The sequence below is a fragment of the Apteryx mantelli genome, chromosome 20, assembly GCF_036417845.1.
Source record: "Apteryx mantelli isolate bAptMan1 chromosome 20, bAptMan1.hap1, whole genome shotgun sequence".
NCBI classification, from domain to species: domain Eukaryota; kingdom Metazoa; phylum Chordata; class Aves; order Apterygiformes; family Apterygidae; genus Apteryx; species Apteryx mantelli.
The window spans coordinates 6784793-6804474 of NC_089997.1; the positions used below are offsets into that span (position 1 = coordinate 6784793).

The 19682-nt window shown below is 51.8% G+C and overlaps 1 protein-coding gene and 2 non-coding genes across 3 annotated transcripts; 1 reads left to right on the top strand and 2 right to left on the bottom strand.

Annotated features, from left to right (window-relative positions):
* Positions 1–641: 641 nt before the first annotated feature.
* On the bottom strand, positions 642–712 carry TRNAA-UGC (transfer RNA alanine (anticodon UGC)). Its single transcript has one exon. It is a non-coding gene; the product is annotated as a tRNA-Ala (tRNA).
* A 698-nt stretch (positions 713–1410) lies between these two features.
* Positions 1411–1483, top strand: TRNAN-GUU (transfer RNA asparagine (anticodon GUU)). Its single transcript has one exon. It is a non-coding gene; the product is annotated as a tRNA-Asn (tRNA).
* A 15301-nt stretch (positions 1484–16784) lies between these two features.
* Positions 16785–17738, bottom strand: LOC136993822 (olfactory receptor 6F1-like). The gene has a single exon (XM_067308769.1). The coding sequence runs from the start codon at positions 17736–17738 to the stop codon at positions 16785–16787; it is 954 nt and encodes a 317-aa protein (XP_067164870.1).
* Positions 17739–19682: the final 1944 nt, after the last annotated feature.

Here is a 19682-nt window from a genome sequence, read left to right on the forward strand (position 1 = left end):
CTTGCCTGACTCTCTCTCTCCTGCTCCCTCTCCTGCTCCCACTCCCACCTCCCCAGCTGCTGAATCAGCTCCTGTCACCTGCAGTGACCCCACTGCCTGCTCACCTGCTGCTGGCCAGGAGCTGCTGGGACAGCAGTGACTCACCAGTGATGTCCCAGCTGGCACCTCCACCTGCCTCCCCTCTCCCCTCCTGCTGAGCTCTCACCTCCAGTGGTCAGGTGCATCTGATGAGCCTGATGCCCTCACAGTGCCTGCCTGCCTGTCCAGGGCAATCCTGCTGCTGCAGCTAAAATAACCTCCCAGCCAGCATCCAGTCCTCTCACCTTCGTGCATGCTACTGACCCTTGTCTCACAGGGCTGCCATCTCTCCTGAGATGCACTTGATGACCTCCCAGCTCCCACCTGTTTGCCTACTGCTGGCCAATCAGGTTGTTGCAATAGTAGCAACATAATGATGTCATTTCACCTGGGCAGGCTTTCTGATGACCTGCCTGGGCTCTTCCCACATGCGGAGCACCACTTACCACATGACACCCTGTCAGAGGGCAAGCCTACAAATTCTGGAGAGGAGCAATGCACCTGATCCCAGCCCTCACACTTGTTGGAGGGGGAGGGATGGAGATTCAGGACAAAAGCTTCCCTGGAGATGCTGGGGATTGAACCCAGGACCTCCTGCATGCAAAGCAGGTGCTCTTCACTGAGCTACATCCCCTAAGAGCCTGCTGAGGGGTGGGACATACTCTTGTCCCATGATGTGCCCTTGACAAGCACAGCCCTGTTGGCCCCTGGTGCCCTGAGAGCCTCAGCAGAAAGCAGCATTTGAACCCTCCTGCTGGGCCACAGGCTGGGATGGGGGAAGTTGAGATTCCCTCTCAGCTGGGGCTGGTCCTGGACCAGGGCTGCACCATAGATTGCTGCCCCTTCAACATCTCTGCAGTTGATGGGGGCAGGAGGAGACTCTCGCTGCAGGTGCTGCTCCCACACTCTGGCCCTCCCGGGGAGGGTCAATGGAGAGGAGCAAACCCCTTCCCCGAGTCACCTCTGCCACCCCATGCAGCACTGCTGTGTGTGTGTGCCGCACCTGTCTTCGATGCCAGCAGCAGGAGCAAATGGGGTGAGGGAAATGCCCTCCCCAGGGTGATGTGCCCACAGCTCCAGTTGCCCCCTGGCATGTGCATTGGAAGGGCCATGAAAGCAGGCAGAGCCGATCCTGGGCAGGGAGCTGCCCACAGCCCCTCACCTAGGTATTAGGCCTCCCTCTGCACCGCTCTGCCCACCAGCACTGGCAGTGGGCAAATGGCAGTGTCCCCTTCCCTGGGGCTGGGGATGTGCCTGGGATCAGGAATATTCCCATTCCCACAGCACCGGGAACTGGACACTGGAGCTGCCCCAGGAGAGCACCAGGTGGGGGTCTCTGTGGCGCAGCAGGTAGCGCATTCGGCTGTTAACTGAAAGGTTGGTGGTTCGAGCCCACCCAGGGACGTTGCCCTATTGGTGGGGTACCTGGGGGATTGTGCTGCCCAGCACCCTGGGTTTTGCTCACAGTCACCATGTCCCAGCTCTGGGACAGCAGATCTGCTGCTGGCTGGGACATGCATCTTGCAGTGGGACATCCTTTCTAGACCATAGGGGATGGCCAGAGAGGCTGGAGAGCAGCACGGAGGATGTACATGTGTCCTGTTGACCCTGAGCTTAGCTGACTTGTCCCATCCCCTTGCCTGATGGGAAGGACAGAAGAAGGAAGAGTGTGCGTAGTGCCAGGTGGTCCTGCCTGTACATCTCATTGCTGAATGGGGAGAAGGGAGGGTGAAGTGCCATGGGCAGGGAAAGAGACCAGCTGAGTGCCCACTCCAGAGACTGTGTGGGGACGTGGGAGTGATTCACACATCTGCCTGATGTGCAGACAGCTCTGCCAGAGACCCCCCACCCCGTGGCAGGGTCAGTCCTTCATCTACCCCAAGCACAACATCGGGGCAGAGGACAGCGCTCTCCATCCAGGCTGTGCTTGATCCTTAGCCTGACTTGATGGCTGGAGAGACGCTGTGTCTGGAGACAGAGAGGGATGTCCTGGGTTGCAGTCGCAGCTGAGCTCCTGATGGGAGAGCAGGGTTCAGCAGCAGCAAGAGCTGCCAAGAAGGCCAATGCAGCATGTGGGGCTGCAGGAGCAGGGCTTCTCCCTCTGTGCAGGGACAGGGGGCTGCAAAGTGCTGCAGCTGGGCTGGGCAGGGCAGCCTGATGGGTGAGTACATTTGGGTAAGGAAAGGGGTTTTTTTGTGCCGTGAGCTGGTACAGAGGGGATAGAGAACACAAAAGCAAGTCTGTGTGCAATGTTCAGGAGAAATTAAAAAAAAAAAAAGTAAATTTGGAGAGCAAAACTGACTGCCAGTCTTTGATCTGGGGCTGCTGTGAAGTCATGGTTTTACAGGCAGCTTTTAGCCTCCCTGCTAGACCCCAGGGGAGTCACTGCCTTTCTGCCCTGTCTTGTGCCCTTTCAGCAGGAAGGAGCTGATGCAGAGGGATGTTCAGTAGGGGTCCCAGACAGGTCCCTCTGTGCTCTTCCTCACACTGAAGTCCCTGCTCTCTGCGCAGCTGCTTAAACAGCCCCCTCCCTGCCACTCGCATTCAGCGCTTCTCCCTCTACATCTGCTGGGCCAGGACGCCAAGGACAGACCCCACTCTGCACTCTGCTTTGTCTCTTGGCACACAAATCCCATCCTTTTCCACAAATACAATCTTTCTCCCTCGCAGGCCCACTGCCCTTCAGAAGGCAAGGGCCAGGCTGCCTACTCACCCCTCCATCTCAGTCGGACATCTCCCATAGCAACAAAAATGAGGGCAAGAAATGGCCATGGCTGGAGCAGGAACTTTTAATGCAACCCTACTGGGAGGTTTGGCAGGTCAGATCAAATGACCCCAAACACCCCTTAGGACCTCAGCTTTTACTCTCAGCATCAGTGTTCATGGCCTCACTTGAGCTTCCCCAACAGCTGGCAGCCCAACTATGGGACTTTAATAATGCTGGGACTTCGCTTGGACCACAAGCCCCCTTCCTCATGGTTCCTTGCCTCTTACGGATGCTTCTGGAAAACAGCTCCAGAGGAAGCACTGGGGTTTCTTCAGATGAGTTCTCCAAAAGTGCTCTTCTCTCTTCACTTGCCTTGCTTCAAAGGGCAGTGTTCCCTTCCTTGGGGCTGGGAATGTGGCAGGGATCAGGGACATTCCCATTCCTGCAGCACCAGGGACTGGATACTGGAGCTGCCCCAGCTGCTCCAGTTTGTGCTTGATCCTGGCCTGACCTGTTGGCTGGAGAGAGTTGCTCTTCAGCAAAAGGCACAGGAAAGGGAAACCTTCCCAGGGCTTCAGATCAGAGGAAAGACAAGAATCCCCTCCCCCATTACTCTGAAGTGATATTCCACCTGGAGGGCCACAGAAAAGAAACAGCAAAGATTATCACTGGCATCTGGTATTTTCCAGTGCACAAAGGTCATTTCTCATCCTCCTTTCTGCCCCTTGTCTTGAGCCTTCCTGTCAGTGCTCTTATGCCCCTAAGCTAATACTGGCAGGTCCGCAAATTGCATATTTGATCTGACCAATGAGCTAAATGATCACTGAGCTAAACAGAAACTGTCCATCTTCTATCCCTGAAAGGCCCAGCAGGTACATTCCCTCTAGAAACAGGGTCAAAGGGGAGGTGTTCTTCTGAGGTGTTTCCTGAGAATGCAGCAGTGACAAATGCACTGCAAAACTAGAGCATGACCTGCACCTTTTAAAGCAAGGCTCAGACAAGGTCGGTCAATGGCCAAATGAACATGCAGGAAGGGGTCTTTCATACTCACTGCCCATAGAACTGCGCTTTTCCACAAGTCCATATGGCACAAGGAGGACCTCAGTCAGTAGCACGTACCTCTCCTGGCCACCTCTGGATTCTTGTAACCAGTTTCTCAGGTGGCGGCATGACTTCAGCACTGCCCTTCCTCCTGCCTCGCTCCACCTTCCTTGAGCAGCTCCCTTGGATGCCTGGGAGCACGCTGAAAATACACATTGTGGGGAGGTGGTGTGAGCACAGGGGGAGTTTGGTCTCCGTCCTGTACTCACAAGCTGGGCAGAGACAGAGATCACCCCCAGCTGAAATGCCCAGGGCTGCATGATGTGCCTGCAGGAATGCTCAGCATGCCCAGATACAGGCTCTGTCTTGATGTGGCAAGGAGAGCAGCAGGGTCCTTTATAAAGACAGCCTCTAAGAGACACAGTTACCCCATCCTCGCAAATGTATTAAACATTGCTCGATGGTCCCAGCTGCTGTGTGTTTAGGTATGGAAAACTGATTGTTCCTGGAGACCCAGAATCAAAGAAGGAGAAAGTGGTGTAAAGGCATTCTTGCCATCGAGGGATCAGGAGTCACTGTGACATGTGATAAAAGATATTCAGAGCTACTATGAACCTGGTGTCCAGAGGAAGCATCTCACCCAAACAAGCACAAGGGTCCAGGGTCACCCTCATCCATTCCTCCAAGTGTCTCACCTGCCATGAGGCGCTTTGCCCTCAGCTTTCTTCCCCTTTCCTTTCTGCATAGTCGGAGCTGTTATTTTGGCTGGAGGATATCTCTCTCTCAAGAGGAGCTGCTTGGCAGGAAGATTTCCTGTAAGCAGGAGACAAGAAAACACCTCAGGATAGAATTGCAGAGACCTTTTGAAAAGGAAGGATATGCAGATCTGATCAAGCCTGTGATAAAACTGTGAGGCTTCCAGCTGATTCCTTTTATGCCTTGTTTCCTGGGTGGTCTTTGGCCCTTCCGGACACTGGCTTCTCTCTGTCTTTTAGATTTTACTGTGCAACATCATTTCTTGTGGTACTGTTTTTTCTGTTCTTTCATGTTCTATCCTAGTCACATTACGAAAAAGGAGGCTTGCTGGGATGTACTGGTGAATGAACAGAGTCTCTCTGGGGGCAACAATTTCACACAAGGGGAGCAGATCCTTGGATCTGTCTACTGATCTCATATGCCTGCAGTTCCTCTGGTGACACAGTCAACCCAAAGGCACTGTTTTGCGGATGTTTATGAGAAATTCGGAAAGAAAGGTAAGAACTCCTTGCTTTGAAAATGAAGGAAGTCTTGGCATAGGTTACCAGACTTTGTACTATCTACTCAAGGTGACTCTTCCCACCACTTGAAAACACACTGATTCCATGAAATAGCTCAGCCCCTCCATTACATACAGCTCCAGGCACAATTTAGGATTCACATTGCCCAAGGACAGTTCTCAAGTTTGCCTCCCTTCTGCACCAACGCCTCAAAAGGAAGAGCAGTTTGCAGTGCACACCAGGGCACTGAGTCCCGTGGAAATGGGGGAAAGTTTAACTTGGAGGTATCAGCTGCAGGTGGGAGTGTTGGGCTGCCCTGAGGTCTTGTTCCCTCAGGAGTCACTTGAGATTTCCCATATTGGGTAAGCAGCATCACCTCTAGTGCCTCATGCTACATGAGACATCCCACTGTCACCTTGGCTCCAATGCCCTGCCAAAGAGGACAGAGGGAGAAGACACAAACCCCTGCCAGGAACCAGCTGCTTCATTACCTTTCTTGCCACTGCACTCATCTTTTCCCATCTCTTCTTCCCGGGTTGGCTTCACAGGTGCCACGGGTGGTTTTCTAGCTGTACTCTCAAACTTGTACCTGGAAACAGGAAAAAGACACCAGTCTAAAGGGAGGGCACCACACTTCCTTTGCCCCTTGGGTGAATAATGAGGACACAGGGGCATTTGGGAGCTACTGGGAAGTCCATCTTTTTCCAAAGCAGAATATGAAGAATACGCCAGATGCTGGAGGAGTGCAGTAGCAAGCTGAGTGACATCGTGAAGACCTCCAGAACCTAGAGGGGCATGAGCTTCCTCATCAGGCCCTTTGAGAGCTTTCTTAGCCTTCCTATGAGAAAGCTCATTTGAACCCAGATCCTCTGTGCTGCCATTGTGACCATCTCCCATCTCCTGTTCAATGTTTATGTCCAGGCAGAACACAATAGTCTCCTTTCCTACAGCTTTCCAGCACCATTTCTAATTCCCGTCTCACCCTCCAAATCACTTGCAGGCCCTCCCAAGCTCATGTCCATCCATCTGTAAAAAGGAACCTCCATCTCCCAGACAAGTAATGGAACAAAACACTGAGCATGATGGGAGCCAGGACAAAGCTCGCCAAAACCCCAATGGGCACACGCTTCACTTTGGCCTAGATAGGCCTCCCACAAAAAAACTTTTGACCCCAGAAAACACATTCAGGACACATTTGATTCATGCAGGTCTCACAGAAGACATGAAAATGTCCCAAGCCAGCAACTAGTAGGGACCTGTACTTTGATGCACATTTCAAAGAGTTACTCTCAGATGAATTTCTGAGCAGCCTTCACAAGCACTGGCAACACAATGCTACCAAACATGCCGTGAGAAGCTGCTTGCTTGGCCACCCAGGGGCTAAGAAGCAAACATACTCACTCAGGAAAGATGATGACCTGACCAGAATGGGTCTGAGAAGCAGCGGTTTTGGTGCCTGAGAGGACTGAATCCCTCATCTCTGGCATCTGCAAAGTGACAGACATGTGTGAGGTGATGCCAAGAAAATTATCTCAGTGCTCACAAGGGCAGCAAACTTTTCCACTGCTCAGAGAAGAAGCTGCCTCACTGAAATGCTGAATTTCTCCACTCCTCTCAACAGCCCCTCAGTTATGAAGCACAGAAGCTGGAGGGAAATAAATGAGAGAGGGTAAGAACACTGTCAGGCTTTTTGCAAGGCTGAGAATCCAGAGACTCAGTCAGGAGACTAGGTCTTTCCTAATGCAGAAGCTGATGGAGGCAAGCACACGAGAAGGCATTGCACTAGTTGGGATTCCTGGTGGCTGCATTTTCCCTGCCAGCTTGATGTGGGGTTAACCCCACAGTCTCTCCTAACATTCAGACAACTGCCTCTGCACCATAGAGGCAAAGCAGGTAACAACTGGGAAGGCCAAACCTCTGAGGTGTGTTCAAGGGGCAGCTGCTCTGGGACCCACTGCAACAAAGGCTGGAGAAAAGGCCCTGGCCCAGAGAATGGACTGAAAAGGCACCACGGACTAGGACAGAAGGAACAGACAGAGCTGGGAAGCCTACAGGCCTATAGCCTGCTTGCATCTCTGCCTTAACCCTCGAGGGGCTCACCTCAGCCTGCTTTCACATCTCACCTTTCCAGATGCACCTGAAAGACCAGCATGAAGGACAGGGCTGCACAAGAGACCTGGGGAAGGGCATCGGGCTCAAATGATTCTCACTTTGACATGCTGCAGCCATGACTGCCAGCATGCAGATGCACACATTAGGACAGAAAGACCCCCTTCATGCTGGTGACACTCCAGGGCACTGGGAAGACCTGGTCAGCACAACTAGACCAACATAGCAACAGCAGCAACAGGGGGCTGGTCCCATATGGGCCTTGGTCTGCCTGGGCCTCTGCTTCCTGCCCAGAGAGTGGGGTCAGCAATGATCCCTGCAAAAACAAACCTACACAGACACAGACCTAGAAACGCTACAGAGCAAGAGCATGAGAGTGATAAATATTCTGACCAGCTGCCATATGAGAGAGATGAAACACACTCAGGCCCTCCAGCTTCAAAGAGAGAGGACTGAGGTCAACAGAGAGTTCACAGTGGTCTGACATCCCCACTGGTCCAGGCAAGGGGAGGAGGGATCCATTACTATTCCTCACCACACCAGAGCTCAAGGGCGTCCCATGAAGGGATCAGGCTGAGCTTCCAAAGGGGGACACAGAAATATTGTTACACAGCTTAAGGGCAAAATGCTGAACTCACTGCCTTACCATCCCAGGCACAGCCAAAGGACACATGGGTTCAAATGTCATCACTAAAGGGCACTAAACCATGGCTTTCTGGAAGGAGGGAGGTCTACCTGGAAAAAACACACAAGACCTGCCCTTTCCTTGGACTTTTTTCCCTGAGCACATGGGAAAGGGCTCCTGGGCTGGATGAATCTTTGGGTGGACCCAGCACAGTTATTCCCGGGGTCTTCTTTGTTGCCAAATCCTCTGAATGCTCAAGACAAACTGTCTAGGGAGTTGGCATTACTCTAGGCCAGGACCATCCATGTGCCTAAACAGGTCATGGCAGGCTAACAGAACTGCAGTCACTTGTGATTTAAAAAAGGACTACAAGTAGTGCTGGAGAAATGGAAAACTTACCCCAAGAAGAACTTCTACCAGCTGCTCCGTCCCATTCAGCCTTCTCAGAAAGTCTCTGTAAAATCTCATTTTCACATCTACTCCTTGAATAACAAGCATGCCAATGTCCTTCAACACAAGGGCAACATTCTTCCCACTCTCCAGGCAGCGGGAGAAAAGACGCATGGTCTCTTCTATGCAAGCCTCCACTGTTTTCCGAGGAACAGAGATGTCCGAGGCTATGCGAGCATACTTCAGGGGCTCGGAGAGCTTATGACCCAGGAAGCAGAAAAAGAGGAACAAAGCCACTAGCGGAGCAGGCTAAAACAGAGCATTGGCAGCTTTGAGGCCTTCAAGCAAGACACTGCTACAGAGCTGTCTTCTTTAACATCTGGTCAAGCTCCTGAAGGAATCTCATGTCATCTCTCCCTAGGAGAAGTTCAAAGTACTCTGCAAACGGATGTGCCAAGTGTACAGCAATGCTTTCTTCCCTACAGAGATCGAAAGAAAGGGCCTGGCCATCTCCTATGAACATGGGGCACGATGGCAGGACAAGGAGAGGAGAAAGGGGACCAGTTCCCAAGAGGGCGGAGTGGGTGCCAGGTACTTGTGCTCACACTCCGTGCATTCCAGGTTGGGAGACATTTAGCTGTGCCACATCACATGGTGAAAGACAGAAGGGAAACACAAGCATTGCACTACACCCCTTCAGATCCTTCCAGCCATCCCCAGCACCCTCAGAACTGCACAGCAAACATCCCTGCTTTTGGTGCCACAGGCTCAGCTCTAAGAAGTGCCAGACTGATGTTGACATCACAGAGAACATGTGGAGTCCTTTGAAAGGAAAGACCCACTCCAAACACAACTCGGAGCTCCTGCTGCCCCACAGGCATCACTGATGTCCACTACAGATGCAGGGCTCACAGGGATGATCAGCAATCACAGCAAAGATGGCCTCTGATGGGTTTTCATACACACTATTGTCCCCATCTCCATTTCAAGGCTCTCTACAGCTGCCTTTGACCTACTTCAAAGTAGAAGGAGAATGGAAGAGCCAGCATGAATGCCCTTATTCAACTTTACAACCTCCAGTGTGGCATAAACATGGACCAAAGGTTTTAACTCAATTTGATGAGAAGCAGCAGCCCCAATACATCTGGCATGCAGCCAGCTGTTAAACAAGTCAGGGAGAGAGGGAGTATAATTGTAATGCGCATTATGATGACATGATAATTAAAAACTGAAGCTGTTCTCAGGACCTGGGGAAGCAATTCTAGGTTTCTAACAGTCACTGCTGAACAGCAGTTATGCACACCCCAAAGATGTCCCAAGGCAAAGCAAAACTTTCAGCCTGTCTTCTTACCAGGAGCATGGGCCTTATCATAGGTGAGGCCGTGAACCTCTGCAATAGTCTTCGAAAGACAGAACACGGGTCTGCGAACAGCCAGGAAACCATGCTTCCCAACACCAACTCGTTCAGTTACAACACCAAAGGTCCCAAGCCGAATAACTCTCACTCCCTGAAAACACAAAGCAAGAGAAGAATTATGAGGCTGGTAGGTGGACAGGCTGGTGACTTGTCAGCGCATGGGGATGGTGCTCAGTGCCCTGCCCAATCCTGCTGTACAAATGGGACAGACGAAGCACTCAGAAAAGCTTTGGAGAAGCCTTGGAGAAGTTCTTCTGAAGAACTTTCCAGGTGTTTTCATCCCCCTCCTCTTCACCCTCTCAAAGCAGAGAAATCATCCCTCAGATCCAGAAGATCCAGAAGAAGGCTTTCCTGGGCAGGCCCACGATGACAGACCCACCTGGTTCAGCATCAGCTGCCGTACAATTTAGTCAGACACACCTTCCCAGACAGCAGCGGGCTCTGGAAAATAAGGGAAAGACACGTCATGCTCTGGGGGGGCCAGCTCACAGCTGATCAGCACATGCCTAGCCAAGGAGATGACAAGTGCAAGCATATTCGAACTGCATCCCCCTCCCCAAACACACCCCATCCCTGACAGGGGCTCAGCAGCTGAGGTGGGCACTGCCTTGAGGCTACAACCTTTATCTGCCCCCACGAGGGGTCTGCAGCTGAAACAGAGGCATTAGGACATGCAGATCCTACCATGGGACATCCACAATGTGTCCCTGAGCTCAAAGCCTGAGGGAAGGAATTACAGGCAGTGCTCGGGGTCCCAGACAGAAAGTCTTGCTGAGCTGAGGAAAAGTCTAAGGATTCCTTTCCAACCCATGTGATTCTATCTGCTTCTTCAGAGCCCAGCAGGAGCTGCAGGATCCCTCAGCCTTTTTCAGACATCAGGGCCAGCACCCAGGAGTTCTGCTGGCCACAATGGCACCTGAGCCAGAGGGGACCATCAGTGGGGGATCTGGCTGCAGCCCCCAGCCCTGTCCAGCCTCCCCCCGGCCCAGGGTTTCCACAGCCGTGTTCAGAGTTAATGGTCTCTGCGACAGCTCCCAGGAAGGAGATCCTGAAGGCCTTACCATGGGTGGGGAGCATTGGCACCACCTGCCCATGCCGCGTCCCGTGGCCAGTATCCCAGAGCTCCATCTTTGTCCTCCTTGCCCTGGGTCACCCCGCAGCAGGAGGTGACAATGAACCAGCTCCTCTCCTCCTCCTCCTCCTCCACACGTCACTGCAGCCCCGCTCTGCCCCAGCCTCCCCTCGCCGGCTCCTGCTCAGGGTTGGTGGCTCCTCGCAGCAGAGCGTTGCCAAGAGCAGCCCCAGCGCCTGGGCTCCCCGGGCCTCGCCGGGACGTGTGGGGAGAGGCCAGGACCATGCAGGAGAGGGCAGCTGTCGCCGTGACACGGGATGTCCCCTGTGACCACAGCCCATATCACAGAGGGGGCACGGCCCCCCTCGCCCCCCTCGCCCCGGCCAGGGCTGGCCCTGCAGCAGGCAGGGCTGCATGGAGCGGTCTGGGGCTGCCCCTGCCCCCACACAGGCTGGGCCACAGGGAGAATGCTGCCAGGGGTCCCAGCCGGGCTGGGTGCTGCGGCTGCGCTCACCTGACCATGGCCCCCACGTGGGAAACCTGGCTGCAAGGGAGGGCAGCAGGCACTGAGCCGCACTCGCCCCACGGCGACACAGCGCAGGCAGCTGCTGCCGCCAGGGGAGGAAGCGCTGACAACTAAGCGCACCAAAATGCCCAGCAGTGACTTGGCAGCAACCAAAACCTTCTTCTGGGCGTTTGAACCAGCGGGTCCTTCCCTTGCCAGTGAGCTTCTCCAGAAAACTTGCAGGGAACCGATGTTCAGCACCGTTAACCTGCAGACGTGTTTTGAGACCCAGTGACTGCGGCACCTCAGGGCCTGGGGCAGACGGGGACTGAACAGGGGAAGAGGCAGCGCCAGCAGAGCTGCAGGCACCAGCTCACTAAACACACGGGGATCACAGACTGCTCTGCCTGCACTGCTCTCACACCTGCACCAGCTATTGGCCTCCTCACACCAGCCCACAAACACTTAAACCAGCAGAACTGGAGGAGCGCGGGGACCCTGACGCCAGATGTGGGGCTGACCCTCGCAGAGGCAGGCAGCAGCTGCAGGGACTTGACAGCGGGTTAAACGCAAGCTCTGAAGATTTCACAAAGATGCTGCAAGAACCATCTCCAAGAAACAAGAGACACTCAGAGGTGTTGCGCAGACCTCTGCTTTGAACACTCAAATCTAGGGTAGAAATGTCTAAGGAGGGGAGGAAATAAAAGATGGAAAAGCAACTCATACACCCACTTAAATAACTTTCTCCTAAAGCAGGGCTCAGCAACCAGGTCTGTAAAAACTTCTCAGCCACACACTTCCCCACTCAGCAGAAGGCAAGAGGCAAAGTATTAGATCAGCTAAGGGAAAGAGGAAGTCTTGGGAAAACTTCTACTTCAGGAACAGAGAGCAAAAGCAGTTTCAAAGGGTTTTTTCTATGTCCTTTCAAAAAGAATAGGACACTGGAAGGGTACTTTGGTCTTTTTTCCAAAAAATCATTCCTTTGCCACTGTTATGCTCCCAAACCCAGCTGGTGCCGTCACTGGCCTGACAGGAGAAGGGGCACAAGAGCCGGGGACTCCCGTGGGGCCGGAGGCGGCCCAGGCCAGGCAGGGCCTTCCCCAGCAGCTGCTCGCACACACTGGGCTGCGGCGGCGCCAGCTGCCCGCGTGCGCACAGCCACTCGCTCTGCCCAGCCCGCGGCCCTCGGCCCGTGGCCCCGGCGTGGCAGCTCCCGGCGCTGCGGCTCGAGGCTCCGGGCGGCCCCGCACCGGGAGACGCTGCCCCGCGCGGCACCAGCTGCCTCTCGCCCCCTCCCTCCCTTCCCGCAGGGCCCGCCCTGCCCCGCCCCTCACCGCCCTCCTCTGCGCCAGTGCGCATGCTCCGAGGGAGGAGGCGGCACTTCCGGCCCTATGGGGGCGGGGCCTGTGTGTCCATGGCACCGCCCCTGGTGCCGCCGGCCCCGGCCCCGCCCCCGCTGGGCCCCGCCGCGGCGCCGCTCTCGAGGCCACGGAGAAGCAGCTGCGGCAGCGGCGGGTGTTGGCGGCTGCTGCGCAGGGAGCCCGGAGCGATGCTGCGGCCCGGCGTGTGCTCGTGTGTGCGGAGCCTGTGGCGGCTGCTGCCGGCAGGGGCCGGGGCCGGGGCCGGGGCCGGGGCCGGGGCGGAGGGCGGGGAGCGAGGGGGAGCGGCGCCGGGCTGGCCCTGGGCTGCGGGAGTTGTGCTGCAGGGGAGTGTCGGCGGGGAAACGCTGCTGCTGGGGCGCTGCTGGCACAGGGCCCCGCTCTGCCCCGGGGCCTGGGCGAGTCTGCGCCAGGGGACGCATGTGCACGTCACGGGAGCCCCGGGAGGCCGTGGCCTTTTGTTCAGAAGTGGGCAAACAACCCAGGGGCCATCGCAGCCTTTGGCATTATCCGCCATGAGCGGGTGGCCCTGAAATTTGGTCTCCATCAGCAGCCCAAGAAAGGGGCTGGAGGGGGGATCCCAGAGTGTCCCTCTGCTGGGAGAGCATAGAGAAGCGCTGGAGGCCGGCCCAGAGGAGCCACCTGACCATAGGGATGGGATGACCCTCTGGGTGACCATAGAGATGGGAAGTGGTGCTTTGCAGACTGTCCCTTGCCATGGAGACCATGGAGCCGGCACGGGCGGAGCCAACCCCAGAAAGTCCCCGAGACTCGTGACCCTCCTGAACTCCCCTTCTCACCGCGCTTTCCTTTCCACCCCTTCTTAATCCCACGCTACTTCCAGTGCTACCTTCAGGAGAGAACCATGATTTGTCCCAGTTTCCTGCACATGTTACGTATCACAGCAAATACAGCCCTTCCCTGTTTCTGGGGTTCAACCACAGGTGTGAAACGCTGGTGCTGGCTGACGTTCAAGATCTTTTCACGATACAAAAAGCATTCCCGGCTTTTACATTTGTGGTGCTTTTCCATGCAGACTGGGCACCTCTCTCACAAAATCCTGGACAAACCATTTAAAGACTAACAGCCAGGGCCTTGTAATGCCCCAGATCTACACATCAGCTTGCAGCTAGGGCACCTTCCTCTTGTGCCCATGTTATCTGCAGTCTCGCAGCAGGCAGAAATGTCAATAATGCAGCTATGGAGATGTTTGTGCAATGCCTGACAGAGCTCAGAAAAGTTTCTCCACCCAAATACCTTCCTGCCATCCTTAACATGAGGATAATGTTTGTTGTGCAAAAGGAGAAAACAGGTCTTGAGATATCTGAGATAGTTTTTTGGCTTAAATATCCCCCAGCTTTTTTTTTACCCTTGGACATGATGAAGATGTGTTTAGTAATGTGTAGCAGATCCTCAGACAATGGAGTTTTGCTCAGCACGACTGTCCTGTTTATGCACCACCAACAAAACAGTGGCCATTGCCCCTGCTATTTAGCTTGACTAAGTAGTGCTACTTTCTGTGGATGGTTTAGAAATGGAGGGTAGATCATATGGCACTGCCTGTGCAACCCCAGCCACTTTTACGATAAAGGCTGGCAGACAGAAAGTCTGATCAGAAAACAAAACAAAACAAAACTCCCTTTGACTCTAGGGGATCACTGACCCAAACGGTTATAAAATCTCTGTATTTGTATTGCTTAAATCAATAGTGGGGAACTAGAAGGACGTGTGCCAAAGCTGGTCCTTCACACTGCAACCCCAAAGCCTAAGCCTCTGTGCCCTTTGGGAAGCACAAGTTGATGGAGAAGCGGGACCTCAACATCAAGACCAAGTGGCTGCAGCACTTCCAGGGCCTGCACTGTTAAAGGACGCTGGATCCAGTGGATTTTTGAATAAACGGATTCCTCCTTCCTGGTCTGCTGGAAGGGAGACTACTGCAGTTCTCTGGTCCTGCCAGCAGGGAGGCTGGGCATGTACTTCCAAGAGGCATACACACACTCTGTACGGACATGGTCGACCACCCAAAAATCACCTCCGGCAGGGGCACAGTACCTTTACAGGCACCACGGAGACATGAGCAGCACTCATAAACATGAACGATACAAACGGCCTGGTCCTGTTCTTGCTCACCAGCTAATCAGACTCAGAGCTTGCAGGAGACCTCACACGCACCCTTGCACGGGTGTCTCTGGTAGCTGGCTGCCTTGACGTCTGCAAGCCTTCCACACATGCACTCACGCAGAACAGCGAGCACGCTCACCCAGAAAAGAGCTAGGAAAAGGATTTAATACAATGATAGGCTACACCGCAGAGAGCAGGTACACAGCCTGGCCAGACAAGGGTCCCTGCCAGCAGCTTGCTTACACATGACTGGCCCCTTTTATTCCCTCTGCCTCCATTTTCCCATGCTGCTTCTTCCATGATGCAGCTTGATCCCTCCCTTTCTCCAGCTTTATCCCCTTTGAAATAAACAGCCCATCTCTAAGTACTTTTTTCTTCATTGGTGCCAGTTTTACTGCCTACGTACTCAAGTTTAATATTTCTGGTACGGTTGGCTAGGTAACCCCTGGTTCATATGGTGCTTCTGATATCGTTACCTCGGTACTGCTGGTGCTGCAAGAGTCTGCTCCCCGGAGGATCCCCAATACACCAGTTATGTGTGAAGCTTGTGCTTTTCTCATATAACTCTCCCTTAACCACCGCTGAAATCCAGCCATCGCTCACCGTGCTGTCTGGAACTTGGCAGGGTCTCATTCTGTTCCCTGCAGTGTCCAATGATTTCTCACAGCCACTAGTTTCTCACGCCCTGTTCAGTTATCTCAACCCCGAGGCAGAGCCTAGGCGTCTGCCTGCATCCCCTAACCCTGTGTTGCCAGTGGAGCTGTGGGCCTGGATGGGAAGACCCAGGGCCACCACATCCTTCACTGTGGTGCACAAGGACCCAGCCCAGAGCAAGACGACTGAGCTGCCCAAGAGTGCCCAGGTGCTCTACTGGGCTGAGCTTTGGTCACCCAAAATGCCATATCTTCCCTGGGGTCCCACGTGAGGAGACGGGCTGCAGAGATGAACTGGACCCAGTTTTCCTAAAAAGAGTTCACCCTTGTAGAATTCCCTTCGGAAATGGGACGCTCACACACAAAGTTTAAAAGAGCTGTTAACAGTAATTCTGCTCCTCAGAGGCCCTAACAAAATGAAATGCTGATTAGAAACAACTGCAAAGGAGTAAAGCAATGGCAGTGCTTTCCCTTCCCCTGTGCCTTGTTTTTCCCTGTGGACTGCAAAATAAAAGGAGAAAAGGGATCTCTGTGTGCTGATTATTTCTCCAAAATATGTTTCCTTTTATCAATTGTACATGCTACTGCCCATCACTTTGCCATGTAAAGATATGGATAGAAACAGAAGTGTAAAATAAGGGGGGAATATATAATTTCATTGATGGACAAGAAGAAAAAAGTGTGATAGAAGCATACATAGTTTATTTGAAATAATTCTCAATCATGAAATACTCCTTCAACAAAGAAAAAGAAGGTAGAAAATGCCTAATTATCCAAGAAGAAATACATTCTTTTTTTTTTTTTCCTTCAGGAGAATGCATCCTGGAGTTACCAGTGGAGATAAAGCAGGGCTTTTAATAGTGGACAAACTGACAATATGTTACGAAAATATGCATTTTTAAGAAATCTCCCTCCAAAGTGAATAAAAAAAGCTATAGTCTGCATGCTATCACTGGCAAATCAATGATGCTGTCTTCATCACACTAATGAAACTGAGAAGTGTAGTATGGATTTGAATCCAATGAATTTGAACCCATTGTAATGTCTGAGCTTAATTTTTGTGCTTAGCGTCTTCTCTTATTCAGGGAGAGAAGATGTTTTGAGGTTTCCTCAACACCCCTTGGACATTGTCCTCAGAGTTTTCAGCTAAATTTCCTGAGATGACTTATGAAAACTTCCTTGTGTCAGCATGCACTGGCAGTCTATGTCCCAGTCCCAGCAATGTGTGTGTTCAACATTTTATTAATATTTTTTAGATTTTGTTTATAATAATACCCTGCAACCAAGACACACAATTTACGTTCCCTCCTTTCACTACTACAATCCAACAAGAAAATAAATCTCCTGAAGCACCTGTATTTAATAGCTATATATATGTGTGTGTGTGATACAATACATGATACATAATTAGAATTGCTGTCATGAAAAGCATCATGACTGGGGGAAAAGCCAAACCTTTGCACGGCCAAGGGCTTCCTCCAGGGCCAGCTTCACAGTCTTGTTTCTGAAACTGTAGATGAAGGGGTTTAAGAAGGGATAGAGGACAGTGTTCAGCAAAGCTACAACTGTGTTAGTCTCCAAGGAAACCCTTTCTGAGGGCTGTGCATAGAGAACAATGCAGCTTCCATATGCGATGGCTAAGGCAGTGAGATGGGAAGAACATGTAGCAAAAGCTTTCTTCCTCCCAGATGCTGATGGCATGTGCAGAATACAGTGGAAGATGCACATGTAGGACACCAGGATTAAACATAAGGAACCCAGCAATGCAAATGATATCAGAATGGAGTCTGCTTTCCAAAGCAGGCTGGTGTCAGAGCAGGACAGTTTGAATAGGGGGGAGTTGTCACAAAAAAAGTGGTAGATCTTGTTGGGGCCACAGAAGGTCAGCTTTGAGAGGAAGACCAGGCGGTAACTTGAGAGTGTGAAGCTTATGACCCAAGTAGCAACAACCACGTGGGTGCAGAGCTGCTGCTTCATGATGGCAGCATAATGCAAAGGTTGGCAGATGGCAACATAGCGGTCAAAGGACATGACAACAAGGAGAGCAAACTCTGTACAACCCAGGGCAAAATAGAAATAGCATTGGGCAAAGCAGCTGCTTAATGAGATTGTTCTCCTTCCAGAGCTCAGAATCACCAACAATGTGATGGTTGTGGAGGATGTGAACCAGATTTCCAGGAATGCCAGATTGCTGATGAAAAAGTACATGGGGGTTTGCAGGCGGTGAGCCACACACACAAGGAAAATAATCGTTGTGTTCCCTGTCACTGTTGTCAGGTATATGAGTAGAAGGATCAGGGAGAGAAAGAGCTGTAGTCTTTGATCAAGCCCTGAGAAACCCTCCAGGATGAACTCAGCAACCACAGTTTCATTTCCTGCTCCCATGCCCAATTTCAGTACATCCTGCTGAGACAGGAGCACGAAGAAGCAAGTGTGAGAATTTCACAGTCTTGATGGGAGGGTAGATCCTTCCTTCTTTGCTCCCTTGCTTGCTTCCTATGTAACACAGACAGAAATATTCCTCTCAGCCATTCATCACACCCTGATTTCTCTGCTTCACATTTCACTGAGAGGCCTCAGAGATTTTACTGTCTTCTTTCTACCTTTTCCAGCCACTCACAAAGGATTCTTTCTCATGAGCACAGTATTGTAAAGAGGTTGTGAACTATTTCATGCCATGCCTGGGAAATTCTCTGTTCACTTTGACCTATTGCAAACATCCATCACATCTGTGTTTCAAAAGCCAACCTAATCTCCCAGCAAAAGTACTTACTAGTACCTGCAGATGCCAGTCCATCCATGTAGATAAGTATGTTGAAAGTTATTCCTTCTACTTTTCAGTCCTTGCCTTTTTTGACTTGGAACTTCTGTGAGGGTGTTGCTTTCAAAACAAGCCAGTACTGAGCATCTCTTCTGCAATCCCCTGCTTTCTTCCACAGCTTCTTCCTCTCTGTTTCTCCAGAAGCATTGAGGAAACATTGTTATTAAAATTCCTGACCTAAATGCCTTGCTTTCCCTTTAGGGGAAGGGGGAAATCTTCTCATCTTAAAGAACTTAAAGGCTGTCCTTTTGATTATTTGAAATAGGAAGGGTCTGGAACAACAACAACAAAAAAATACTAAGCAGGGTTATATTTTAGAAGTTGGGCGCTTCGATTTGAGCAAGTTAGCTTCCTCCCATCTTGTCAGTGCAGAGAGAGAGAGAGAAGAGTGTCTGGAAGAGACTGGTAACACTTCTTTCACCTGTCAATTACAGTCTGGGAGGACCCAGCTCTCTCTTTGTTGACTATATAGGGACCAAGGGAAAACGAGTACAGACACCAGCTGCTCACAGACACCTCTAATGAAGTTGATGAAACTCACTATTTCTGTCTCCACCCTCTTAATTAATTTAGTAGCTAATTTCTTTTTCAAACCAAAGAACGTGTCTAACAGAAGGAAGTCCAAAGAAAACATAAGCAATAAATACTGACGTTTTTCCCTCCACCTTTGCATTAGGTTTTAGACATATAAAGGAAAGGAGCAGATGACTCCACAAATAGGATGCTTCAAGAGTGCAAGGGCAGGAGGAGGAGATGATGGGTTTCAAGCAGTGAAACAGAGCTTCTCCACAGACTGTGTTCTTAGTCTGCTGGCTGTCACCTAAAATCATGCTTCTCCTGAATGTGCTTTCTTAGAGGAACCTGCAAAGCTGCTGAGAGCTTACAGCAAAGCAGCTTCTCTGCTCACCATGGGAGTATCCCTCTTGAACCCTTTTATCAGGCTTTGGTTGGTTCAAGGGATTTGCTGTATTCAGGTCCCACATAGTCAAAAATGGAGCTACCATATGCAATAGTGACTATGGCAGTGTGAGATATGCAGGTGAAGAAGGCTTCTTATGGCTTTCCCAGAGGGTATTCTCAGGATAGTGCATCTAGTGCACACATAAGCCACAGGGGTCAGTGTGAAGGAGCTCAGCAACATAGCGGAGAAGGGAACAAAGCTCATGTTTGAAGGTAGCTGGTGCCCATGCAGGTTGCTCTCATCAAAGGGATGAGGCCACAGAAGAAAGAGTCTCTTTACTGGGGACACAGGGTACCTTGGTATATAAAATGGTGGGGCTGAGCAAGGATAGAGATGCCATCACCCAATGGATAAAGATGAGTGTGAAGCACAGCCAGGGCTTCATAAAGATGGTACAGTGCAATGGGTTGCAAATGGCCCCACAGCAATCAAAAGACATCACAACAAGCAGGTTGAACTCAGCTGTGCCCAGGAAGATGGAAAGGAAGGTCTGGAACTGGCAAGCAGCCATGGGATGGTCTTAATCTCCAAGATGAGGCTGACAAAC